Source organism: Bos taurus, chromosome 9 (assembly GCF_002263795.3).
Source record: "Bos taurus isolate L1 Dominette 01449 registration number 42190680 breed Hereford chromosome 9, ARS-UCD2.0, whole genome shotgun sequence".
NCBI lineage: Eukaryota > Metazoa > Chordata > Mammalia > Artiodactyla > Bovidae > Bos > Bos taurus.
In genome coordinates, this window is record NC_037336.1 from 34,215,641 (window position 1) to 34,228,764 (window position 13,124).

At 40.6% G+C, this 13,124-nt stretch overlaps 1 protein-coding gene across 1 annotated transcript in view; it reads left to right on the plus strand.

Annotated features, from left to right (window-relative positions):
* TRAPPC3L (trafficking protein particle complex subunit 3L) overlaps window positions 1-4,516 on the plus strand; it is a 38,631-nt gene extending 34,115 nt beyond the window's left edge. The window contains exons 4-5 of the mRNA NM_001205437.1: window positions 1,110-1,295; window positions 4,397-4,516. Of these exons, the coding sequence (NP_001192366.1) occupies window positions 1,110-1,295; window positions 4,397-4,516 (306 nt within the window). The remainder of the gene's footprint in view (window positions 1-1,109; window positions 1,296-4,396) is intronic.
* The last annotated feature ends 8,608 nt before the right edge of the window (window positions 4,517-13,124 follow it).

The following is a 13,124-nucleotide window of genomic DNA, read 5'->3' on the forward strand; positions in this document are numbered from 1 at the left end:
ATACACTGCTTTTAATATGAAAATTAATGGAATCACTTGAAAGACAACGATAAAGCTGACAAATTTCCATTAACAAACCTCAGTTTCCAGGTCTGTATATTTGGTGACAAGAAAGCCACTTGGACTAGAAGCCAAGGAACTATGTTATAGTGTAATCTTAGCCATGTCGTTTTACTTCTCTGGATCCCAGTTTACTCGTTTGTGAAACTGGAGGTAAAAAGAAATAGTCCCCAAGGTTTCCTCTATCTCTACCTTGTAAAATTCTTGAAGCTCTTTAAAACAGCGGACTTTCTTGAGAGGCTACTTTATGACCCACTTATGTGCCTGCCACCGCTGGCCCTTGCTCCTTCTCAGAGATGTTACTCTTGGTGATATGACTGCCTCCACTTCCCAAAGCATACTCTTGGGTTTAATCTTCCTCGACTCCCTCATCCCCGACTCTGTCACCTTCCTGTTGTGGCACATGTGTCTTGGGTCCCTTCTAATTCAGAAGGCTTTGCTGGGCTCATGTGACAAATATTACGCTAGCATGCTGCTGCTGAGTAATATTTTAATTTCTTACCCTTCTGAGGAATATTTTTTTTTAGGAATATTTTTTTTGAAAAAGATTTTTTTTTCCAAAAATACTGCCTTAACTTTGTGTTTCATAAACCATACTGTTTCCACAGAAAACTAATACTTTAGGAGATTCCATGAAGAGAGTGTAAGAATTGTACAAGTTGTAAGGTCAGTACATTTCAAAGCTGAGCGTGAACTCAGGCTTTCTGACTATGAACTCCAGAAGCTTAACAATTGTGCCTGGAATGGTACTTGGGTGTCTTACTAACAGTTCTTTATTTTTATTTATTTATTCTTTACTCAGAGGAAAACTGCTTTACAATATTGTGTTGGTTTCTCCTGTACAACAACGCAATTCAGCCACTTTGCTGTCATTGTTTCGTCATTAAGTGGTATCTCTTGTGTGACCCCATGGGCTGTAGCCTGTCAGGCTCCTCTGTCCAGGGCATTTCCCAGGCAGGAATACTGGAGTAGATCGCCATTTCCTTCTCCACTAATAGTTATTTATTCCAGGCCAAGTTTTGTAATATTGTTTTTTTCCTGTTTGCTAGGTTGCTTTCAAGATGTACTTGGGAATTACACCAAGTGTGACCTGTAACAACGCAAGCAGAAATGAATTTTCCCTGATTCTAGACAAGAATCCTCTGGTGGAGTTTGTGGAAGAGCTCCCCACTGGGCGGTCTTCTCTGTGCTACTGCAACTTACTCTGTGGAATTATCAGAGGGGCCCTGGAAATGGTAAGACACATACTTTATTTTGCCAGGTGTACAGTCATTATCTGGGCTTCCCTGGTAGTCAGCTGGTAAAGAATCCACCTGCAATGCAGGAGACCTTGGTTCAATTCCTGGATTGGGAAGATCCCTTGGAGAAGGAATAGGCTACCCGCTGTACTATTCTTGGGGTTCTCTGGTGGCTCAGATGGTAAAGAATCTGCCTGCAATGTGGGAAACCTGGGTTCAGTCCCTGGATTGGGAAGATCCCCTAGAGGAGGGCATGGCAACCCACTCCAGTATTCTTGCCTGAAGAATCCCATGGACAGGGAAACCTGGCGGGCTACAGTCCATGGGATCGCAAAGAGTTGGGCACGATTGAGCGACTAAGCATGGCACAGCATTCATTGTCTAGTGCTGGCTAACTAATTACCCTCAAAGGTAGCTGCTTAAAACAACAAACATTTATAGTCTCACACAGTTTCTGAGGACTGGAAACCTGGGACGGCCTTGCTAGGTGGCCATGGTTCAAAGCCTTTCACGGTGCAGTGCACAGGCAGTCAAGCAGTTGGTTGGAGCTGCAGTCTCTGAAGACTTGACTAAGGCTGGGAATCTATCTCCAAGCTCACTCACTGGCCTCAGTGCCTTGCTCACAGCTGGCCAGAGACTTCCTGAAGTTCCTTGTCACATAGGTCCCTGTAGTGCTCTAATCACCACAGGTGCTGTCAATTCTGCTGGACTTTGGAGGGAACTACTTGAATGATAGGAGGTGGGGTCCCTGGGGGCCACTGGAGGCTTAGTTAAATCTAATCTAATCTAATCATTCATTGATTTAACTAAGATAGGGATCAGCCTCTGTGAAGCAGCGTTGAGCATACAGAGAAGAACAAGAAACAGTTGTTGCCCTTCGAGAGTCTTTTGTCCAGTATAGGAGCCAAATGACTCAGGGTCATGGGAGGATCTGGGGTGGGACAGGGGTGAGGAGAGGGAAGCCTTCCTAGGGAAACTGTGAGCTGACATCTGAAAGATGACAAAGCAGTTAGATGAAGGTCTTGGGGGAAGGGGAAAATAATATTCCAGGTAAAAGGAGAACTATGTCCTAAAGCATACAAAAACTGTTTCATTAAGGGACAAAGAAGTTGAATTAATTCAGCATCAATTGCATATAGATAGAGGAAAAAATCAACTCCAAAATAGGATAAAGAAGTCTCTTCAGTTTTCATGGATAATTGATTATATGTGCTGAATGACATATGTGTATCAGACCTCTTGTGGTCCCATATACCCAAATAATTTCAATGTAGTCTTCTTATTATTTTAATTGATTTTCAGTTAAATTATGACAAATACAAGAAAGATCTTATGAGAAAAAAATGAGAGTGCATTTAACTTCCATATTTCAAGTTCAGTTTCAGTTCAGTCGCTCAGTCATGTCCGACTCTTTGCGACCCCATGAATCACAGCACGCCAGGCCTCCCTGTCCATCACCAACTCCTGGAGTTCACCCAAACTCATGTCCATTGAGTCAGTGATGCCATCCAACCATCTCATCCTCTGTTGTCCCCTTCTCCTCCTGCCCCCAATCCTTCCCAGCATCATGGTCTTTTCCAGTGAGTCAACTCTTCACATGAGGTGGCCAAAGTATTGGAGTTTCAGCTTTAGCATTAGTCCTTCCAAAGAACACCCAGGACTGATCTCCTTTAGAATGGACTGGTTGGATCTCCCTGCAGTCCAAGGGACTCTCAAGAGTGTTCTCCAACACCACAGTTCAAAAGCATCAATTCTTCGGCGCTCAGCTTTCTTCACAGTCCAACTCTAACATCCATACATGACCACTGGAAAAACCATAGCCTTGACTAGACGGACCTTTGTTGGCAAAGTAATGTCTCTGTTTTTCAATATGCAGATATCTAGGTTGGTCATAACTTTCCTTCCAAGGAGTAAGCGTCTTTTAATTTCATGGCTGCAGTCACCATCTGCAGTGATTTTGGAGCCCCCAAAAATAAAGTCAGACACTGTTTCCACTGTTCCCCATCTATTTCCCATGAAGTGATGGGACTGGATGCCATGATCTTCATTTTCTGAATGTTGAGCTTTAAGCCAACTTTTTCACTTTCCTCTTTCACTTTCATCAAGAGGCTTTTTATTTCAAAGTGCAGTGTATATCCTTTTACTGGGTGATGGGCATCACAAAGGTATGTTTTTTGCACTCAAATAGCAAATAATTTGGCACACCGAAGTCTACGGTCTAACAAAGGCAAGCTGGTTGACCAAGGAATTCTTAGTAAGAGAGGGGAATGAGTCAGATCTCAATAAATATTAATTGATAGACCCAGGCTTTTTCACTTATTTACTTTTCCTAGGTATTTTTGCTTATTTATCTTATTTATTCCTGTGACTTAAAATAACTGAAAAGGCACTCTGTTGAGGGTACGTCAGCAATATGCTGCTCTTTTTTGAGTGTATTTTAACGAATAGAGAAGTAAGCCCTAAGGGTTTACTTCAATGTCTGAGAAATGAGAAATGCTTTATTGTGCAAAAGAAGGCCTGGGTATCAAATATTCAAGTCCACAATCTCAATGTTTAATTTTATACTTATAATTTATTTAGTTGGTGTTGTTTCATAGTTCTCAAAGCCGTAAGTGATTGCTAAATGTTGTTAGGACAAATGATTATGTTATTGAGCTAATGAGAGAATGACTTACAGCAAGTCAGCTGGAGAAGAATCGTTTAAGAAGCCATTTATCCTTGGAAGTTCTGTTTGGCAAGGCATGTTGGGTCAAGGCCATCACTGAGTTGGGAATTTGTGTTCTTCCTGAGATGGATCTATAGTTTAGACTTATACTGTGAGCAAAAACGGGCCCACATTCTGGGCTTGCCTGAGAATCAGCCAGGATGATTTGAGCCTGTCCTGGACCACCCTTCTCTTTGAAGACTCACACACAGAGCTGACCACAGCCAGACCATCAATGGAGTAAAGGGCTCTTCATCCACAGAACAAGCCCTTTTTTATCATTCCACAAGGAAAGTGAGCTCTTTATGGGGTATATCAAACTGAAAAATAGAAAAATTTGAGTTTTCTTAAAAAGCTGAATGATATAAGCCTGTTTTTTTTTTTTCTTTCCTAGGTTCATTTGGCGGCTGATGTTACATTCCTGCAAGACAGACTAAAAGGCGACAGTGTGACAGAAATAGGAATAACATTTCTGAAAAAGCTAGATGAGAAAAAATACAGACGGAAAAAATGAAGAAAAGCATGCAAAATGCCACAGGCTGGCTGGCTGAGGAGTTAATATTAGTTAAATATATATAGCCATATAAATTTTGAATTTCTTAATAGCATGGGATTTAAAAGGCTTATAAATCAGCCAGAAATTTGAAATGCAGGGCACTAAGATTTAAAGCTGTTTTTTCTTTGCTTGTAAATCACACATTTTCAATCTCAAGTCCACAAGATTTCACATACAAATAACTCCTTGTAAGATAGCAAGCATGAATTCTATATATTATATAGTCTAGTCTAAGAGAGTCTGTTTATTTCATTTACTTATGGTAATGAAAAAGAAGTATACCACCTACACAGTTGGTATATTTCTCTCTTCTTGTTGGGAAAATGGATGAAATGATATAAAATTCACTATATAAAATATTTTCTAGATATTGTATATTGCATTCGCTATAGAAACAATATCAATTGCCACAATTTCCCATAGTTTTATGAAGTGGTAGCTATAGACTAAATATCTATAGCTATAGACTTTTCTCATATCTTGGCTTGGCTTATACCTTCAGCCTCCTGAAGTTACTACTGGTTTATAATTATCGAGACAACCTATTTATTTGGATGCTAACTCTGAAATATTTTAAAATAACATTTAATTTTATTAACTTAATTTTTAGATAGCTGGTAGTAACTAAATTCCTTTCTTTATTCATGAAACATTGCTGTTGGTCAGGCCAGGAAATAAAAGGAGAGATAAATAATGTTCTTTGAGAAGAGTTTCTTATCTTCAGTTAGAAATTTTGGTATCACTTTTATCCCTTAAAAATTGTACAAAGTATATTCTGTCACCAGAACATACTGAAAATTCACAATGTACTGGATTAAATAAATGATAATCTTTACCAGACCATAAGCATATAGCAGTCCAGGATCTACTAGGCTCTGCAGAGAACTCAAAAGATAAGTAAAAGTTACCGTTAGTGTGGCACCATCAGTTAAAGCTGGTGTAAATGATACGGTAGTGATAGACCTCAGCTACGTCTCAGGAACCCAAACATACAGACTCAGTTCTGTTTCTAGTGGCTTCAGTTAATCCTGACCAGTGGCTGATCCTGGCACATCATCTCTCAGCCGCTCTCTGCCGCTGTCTCTCTCACTCACTTATCTGTAAACTGAGAGGAATGAATGTAATAAATATCTGAAATTATACCAGTGAGCTTAAAAGATATAAATAACCACCACTGAAATTCCATATTTTTGGACTTTAGAAGGCTATGGAAAATTGTTTGTTCCCCACCTCCCTAGCTGTGTCTTTGAAAGGACATTGAGGTAGGTCTCAAGAACCAGATAAGGTCACTGGAGCAGCTGCAGCATCAGTGGAAGGAGTTCCAAGCCAGTTGTATAGAAGACCAGGAGTAGAAGGATGGAAGAAGGATGTTATCTGATATCAGAAGGGATAATATCACAATTCCATGGATGCCTTCAAGAAGAATGTTGGCCTACAGTCCACCCCAAAACTTATTTTGGAATGTTTCCATCTTCTGCTCAGCTTTCTATTTCTTTTTTATAGTAGACTCACTCCTCCAGAAACCCAAGATATTCATGTCTAACGGCCTCCCTCTGAAGATAGCACTCAACTAGCCATTTTGAAAATGTCCCAGGCCCTGGAGTATTCTACTTATCTACACCTTCCTCTCCTTTCTCTCCCAACCCAGTCATCAAAACTCACTCGGCCCATGTCTTCATTACCCACCCTCTGAAGGCAGCTAATCTAATACTCTCAGTGGTGCTGGGTGTTGAAACTGGTAGTGGCTTCAGGATGAGATTTGTTTTCTATCCTTTTTTATTTTCCTCACCCTGGAAAGGGAGACAATTCTCTTGGCATTGAATTTATGCTATGAAAGGTGATCCATGTAACCAAGAGAGTGGCTTGTTTGTATTCAATTGTTGCTCCTTTCTGAAAAATGAGAATCTAGAAAATGCCATTCAATAGAATTATGAGATTCATATATAAATTTTCTAATTAAATTCTTTACATTAAAAAATAAAAGAAATAGGTAACATTAATTTTAATAATTTATTTATTATTTAAATCTATCATTATTTAATAATTTAGTTATAAAAATATTATTTTAATATTTAGCTAATATAAAAATTACTATCGACATATTACATTCTCTTTTATACTAAATCTTTGAGCTCTAATGTGTATTTTACACTTTTAGCACATCTCAATTCAACGCTAAATTTTCAAAGTGTAAATTTACAGTGAAATGCAGTTCTACCCAAACAACCAGTGTTTAGTGTTATTTGATAGCTTCAGTTTTTAAATCTAAATTAGTTAAAATTAAACTACATTAAAAATTCCTTTCCTCAGTCACACTAGTCACATTATAAATGTTCAGTAGCTGTATGTGGCTTCAGTTGCTGTGCTATGTAACACAGGTCCAGAATTCTCTGTCAAAGGGAATCGACCTTGGACACAAAGAATAAGTGGGAAGGATCCAGGTTCATGGAGAGGGACAGAAGAGATGAATTGAAAAGATAAAAGGTAAGGAGGGAGAACATCCAAGATTCATGAAATGGTGTCTCTGCAAACGGAGTGGGGATCCAAGAAAACAGAAACATTTCTTCGTAAAGGAAGGTTGCACACCGCCTGCTGGGCTCCGAGTGTCTCTTCATTGCCTTTGTGTGAAGTTGAGTCTTTACACAAAGAACATGGAAACTGCACAGCATAAACTACAGAGCTATATAATATCTTTATTTCATAAAAGCTTTCACTCTGAACCCCAAACCTTGATCAATGCAGAGATTTCTATCATCTTGGTAAAGCCAAAAGGGAAGAAAGGTTCGGGACAGAGGAGTAATTTAGGGTTATTCAAATGACATCATCAGATGGTTCCCCAGCTGTTTACCAAGGAGGCCTGCCTGGGTTGCCTGTTCGCTATTTAAAGCTGCCAGGAATCAGACACACTTCTCTTAGCAGCCTGCTCATCTATTTATTGTCTTCTCAAATCTCTCACTTTCATCCACTAGTTATTGGAAGCCTGGATCTCTTTAGTTGCAATGGACTATCATGAATAAGTTGAAAGTTCCCTCTCCTCCTTGTTTATGAGGGACCAAAGTAGAAATTCGGAAAACCAAATGCTTGACGTGCAAAGATGATATTAAAATTTTATAACCAAAGAGGTCACTTTAACCAATATCTGCTCAATGTTAAGTAACACTGCTGCTGCTGCTAAGTCGCTTCAGTCGTGTCCGACTCTGTGAGACCTCATAGACGGCAGCCCACCAGGCTCCCCCGTCCCTGGGATTCTCCAGGCAAGAACACTGGAGTGGGTTGCCATTTCCTTTTCCAATGCCTGAAAGTAAAAAGTGAAAGTGAAGTCGCTCAGTCGTGCCCGACTCTTAGCGACCCTATAGACTGCAGCCTTCCAGGCTCCTCCGCCCATGGGGTTTTCCAGGCAAGAGTACTGGAGCAGGGTGCCAGTACTTGCCTTCTCTGGTTAAGTAATACAGTAAATGCTAAAAGATATATTATTCATTGCTTAGTGTCTCTCCACTTGGGACCATAGACTCTGGGTAGTTGTGATAGTTCACAGCCTCATCCACCAGCTACAGAGTCTAATTCATTTTTTCTCAGTAACACTCAAACTGTCCCTGATGAAGGTGCCTCCCAGCCCTAGAAACCTGGTGTAACAAAGGATTCTCTCTTTAAAAAAGAGAGCCGAGTTTCCTTTACACTTCGTTGCATATTCCTTAAAGAATAAGTCCAGTTGCTGTACTTCCTTATTCTGGGAACCTTCCAGAACTTTAACTGGTCATCCTACAGTGGCTATGGCAAATAATCAGCAGATAGAAGACAGATGCAGTCAGTATTAAGGTACCTATTTGTGATCTGAGAAGGAAACATGTAGTCCTTATTCAGTCAGCAATAGTTGCCCTAAAATTGAAAAAAAAAAAAAAAAAGGCCATAGCCACAGAAAAGCAAAATTTTATTTTTCAAGTGTTTCCTTAAGAGAGGAGAGGTTAAACAAAGCACATGAACAGTTGGAAATACTTCACTAAAAACAGTTAAGAAATAAATGTCCGAGGATAATTGCTTCTTCTCCCTTATACCCAGACTCTGTCTTTCCCAGTTAGATTTTTCTTTGCTTTTCTTCTTTCAGTCTCTTTTGTCTTCCACTTTCTTTTTCTTCTAGGAGCTCTAGTGCCACTCTGCGTGTACATTTTCTTCCAAAGAAATGTCCCTACAACTCCTTTACTTCCTTTTTAAGTTCTCTCTATCACTATGCTTCATGTAATGGACATTTGTTGGCTGACTGTATCTTACCACTCTAAAAAGAATGACATGCTTCTATTCAGGTGCCCACCATTTTAGGAGGCAATGTGTCTACTTCAGGGTAAGTCATCCATAGCCCCAGCTCCACTGCTATTAGCTAGGCATAGTGGCTTTTTCCCAGGTGAAAATCTTGCCATCTAGTTCCAAGCCAATCGGGACATGGCATTGGCCAGACCAGAATCACCACTGCTGACATAGGGAAGGGTTGAGACTGAATGGATTGAAGAGAAAAAAAAAAAAAACCTGTCTGTTCCATGAGGCAATAAATGTACTATATTCCTTAAGCAAACAGAGTTGGGTTTCTATTAAAATAATGCAGCAAAGTTCATGGTGTGATAAATATGTGATAGGCCAGACAATTTGCAACACACTGGAGAATACCAAAGAGAATAACTCTTTATCAATGCTTTTTTTTTTTTCGTGATTGATTGCTCAGTGGAATAAAATTTGAATTGACAATAGCTCTTTTCCTCACAGAGAGGAAAAGGTTACAGGACAGGGAATAGAACCTGAATTATAGTGTGTGTCTATGTGGCACAGGTTCCAGAAAAATGAGATTTCATAGAAAGAAGACATTTTCAATCAGTGGTAGCTCTTAAAAAAAAAAAATCATACATTTCAAGTTGCTGCTTCAACTATTTCTACTGGAAACTTAAATCACGCCTGGAGTCACCTGAGGATTTCCAAGTCAGAACCTTCTAATTTCTGGAGCCTCCCAGTGACCTAAATCTTTCAAGTCAGCAAACTATATTTAGTGACTTGCTATTTCCATGTAGCCTGTGAACCACATTGATTTTAATGACTTAAAAAAGGAAGTGCTGAAACTCCCAGTGGTCCGTGTATACCAAACAACAGAAACACCTGGAAAGGCTGCTTTCTTGGTTTTAAATTCAGTTAAGATTTCTATCAGGTGCTAGGCATGTTAATTATGTGGTATGTCACTTCATTTTCATAACAAGCTGTGAGGTATTAAGTTGGTAACAGAGAGAAGGGGCTGGAGCTGAAACCACAAAGGGTCTAAATGTGCCTGCCTTAAGTGAATTATTCATGGGAGCAGTAAGTCAAGAGAGGTGGCAATCAGACTTCAGAGGCTGAGTGAGGGATGCAAGAAAAGGAGGCAGCTTAGGAAAGAAGCTAACACGCTTTGAGTATTTTGAGTCTTGAGATGCCTTTGAAACATCCAAAAAACATGAGGAGCTCAGAAGTCTGAATTGAAGATGGACTTTGGAGTCATCAGTATATGAACAATAGTAAAAGCAGAGGATAAGAATGGCCACATTCGGGGAGAGCATGGACTTCAGCAAATACAAGGAGCAAGACTCCCCTGGTGGACCAGTAGTTAAGACTCTACACTGCCAATGCAGGGCACCTGGGTTCAATCCCTGGTTGGGGAACTAAGATCCCACACGCTGTACCACACAGCCAAAAGATGAAAGAAAGAAGACAAAATACAAGGAGCAAAGATGGAATCTTGAGAAATATCACCATTCAAGAGGTAGCACAGACAGAACACAGCTGAGGCTGGACCTTCAGTCAGAGATGGAGATGGGCGAAACTGGTAATACTGAGGCCAGGAGAGTTTCAAGGAGAGGAGAGTGGTCAAGGGATTAGATGCCATAGAACAGCCAAGAAAATTAGTCCAGAAAGGGACACTGGATTGATGAGGAGAGGGTCTTTGTCTCAGGGTAGCTACAGGGCAAGACGAAGGCAGCGGCCTCATTATGGAAGATTGAAGGGTCAGTGCAAGGTGAGATGCTAGGACAGGTGAGTCTTGGAACTTGACCGTAAGTAGAAAGAGAGGTAGGATAGTTGGTATAAAGTTGGGCTTTTGCTCTCTCCTTTTTATTTTTAAAGAATGCAGGCATAAAAATACAGGAGAGAGAGAATGATTGATAAAACAATATTGTTAGAAGGTAGAAACGGACAAGATTCAGATCATAAGAAAAACATTTGACTCTAAACAACAAAAAGACTACCCTTCCCCTGAGAAAAGTGATGATGGTGAGAGTGGGCACACACAGGAGTGGGATTAGCGTGAGGGTTAGACCTTGATGCAGCTTGTCACCCCTGGCCTCAGTCTTTGCCTTGAAGCAATCTGCAAGGTCTTTGTGGAGATGGAGGTGGGCAGAGGCTGTATGAAGATACCTGCTGGGGCAGGTCACGGCCCATCCTCTCAGCACTCACACCCAGAAACAGAAAACGCCCCACCTTCAGCTTGAAGACTGTACACAAGCCTGAGGGGAAAATACAGATCACCTTTTCTTCCCCTGAGCCCTAACGGACCATCCTGCACCCTGGCATCAACCCGGGCTATAACAGCCTCACTGGCTGCTCTTCCCTCAGACTCCACACGGATCATAAGCGAAATTCCCTCTGTCTCGGAAGGAGATGGGGAGATTCGGCAGTGGGCTCTTTTAAGGAGCTCTTCCCCATGACGGGTAGAACGGTGGCTACAAAGCTGCTCCAGAATGCCCTGTGTTCTGAAACTGCTGATGGTACACACCAAAAAGTGACCGCTGAGGATGGCCATGGAAAGTCACAGAGCTGAATGACCAACTCTTCTAAAATGATTTTACCAAAGATTAGATGAAATGGCGTAGTTTCCACTTGGGAAAGATTTTCCAAAGGTTCACACAGAATCCTGTAAAAAGCTGACAAATGCCACTATTAGAAAAAACAAACAAACAAACCAACAAAAACAGGAAAAGCTGCATGAAAGCTGGATCCAATAAGTAAAAATGTCCATGGTCATAAATTTTATTGCTGCAGAGATACTCTAAAACTAACAGAAAGAGTATACGTATAACTGAATCCCTTTGCTGTATACTTGAAAGTAATATAACATTGCAAATCAACTAGCTCCATACATAAAACAAAAGTTAAATTTTAAAAAATAACAGAAAGAAGCAAATCCCCATCCCCACTATCAGCAGTCCCTAAAATCTGTAACCTATGACTGTCATATGGCTGCCTAATAGATTTCAGACAGTCTGGAAGAGCTCCAGGTGTGAACCGTGTGCCTTTCAACCCCCTCAAGAGGTGGAAATCGCCTCTTTAAACTTTTCTAAACAGCCGCTGGGTGGGGTCTCTCCTAAGGATGTCAAACCAAAATGAATGAATCGGGGAAAGGAGGCCTAATACTAGTTGCTTCACTTTAGACAGCTCCAGGGGCAATTTTTTGCCAAGAATTCAACTTCTCCAGGTCCAGTAGTTGAATAAGATGGTGTTTCTAGTTGAATAAGATGGTGTTTCTATGCACAGACTGGGCCAACCATCTCTTGGCAAAGATTTGTGCTACTTGATAGTCAAAAGTTAAATGTACCTGAACACAGGGATATGCCTGGTAGCTACCTTTTAGAGGTAAAAATGTCTGCAGCAAATCTGGCTTGGTGGTAGGGAGGCAGACCATGTGATAACGCAGAAAGTTCATTTCAGCTTTGGGATGGTAGATTTTATAGAAAAAGCTATAAAAATAAAAGTTGAGTACCAAACATGGTCTTGGAGATTATCTAAAGTATCCTTTGTTGTTATCATTTAGTCGCTAAGTCATGTCCGACTCTTATGTGACCTTATGGACTGTAGCCCGCCAGGTTCCTCTGCCCCTGGCATTTCTCAGGCAAGAATACTCGAGTGAGTTGCCATTTCCTTCTCCAAGGGATCTTTCTGACCCAGGAAACAGACCCAAGTCTCCTGCTTCTCCTGTAATGCAAGCGAATTCTTTACCACTGAGCCATCTGGAAAGCACTACTTTTCAAAAAATTAATAAGGTTACTGAGACCTGAAAGCTTGATATTGATGTCAGGAGGAAGACCCCAGGAAGAGAAATTAATGAATAATTTCCAGTCTATAGATTTGCCTGTAGAGACACAGGCCCACTGTAGCTCCCACTACCTCCTCAGGAACCTTTCCTAGTCACTTATCTGCCTTCACCTTCCACATGGTTCCTTCTCATTAGCCTAAAAGTATGCTCAAGTCTCTACAATCCTAAAAAAACAAAAAACATCTTTTTGACACTGCTTCTTTAATAGGCCACCAATGTCTCCTTGATTTGTTCACTGGAAAACTTAAAAAAAAAATAATAATTTAGCAGAAAGACTAATCTATGAACTGAATGTTGGTTATGTTGGTTTCCCACAGAATGTCTTAGGTTGAAGCCCTCACCCCAGTGTGATATTTGGAGGTGGGATCTTTGGTAGGTTATTAGGGTTAGATTAATTCTTGAGGGTGAGGCCCTCATGATGGGATTAATTCTCTTCTAGGAAGAGAGCCACAGGATGGCTCTATCTCCTGG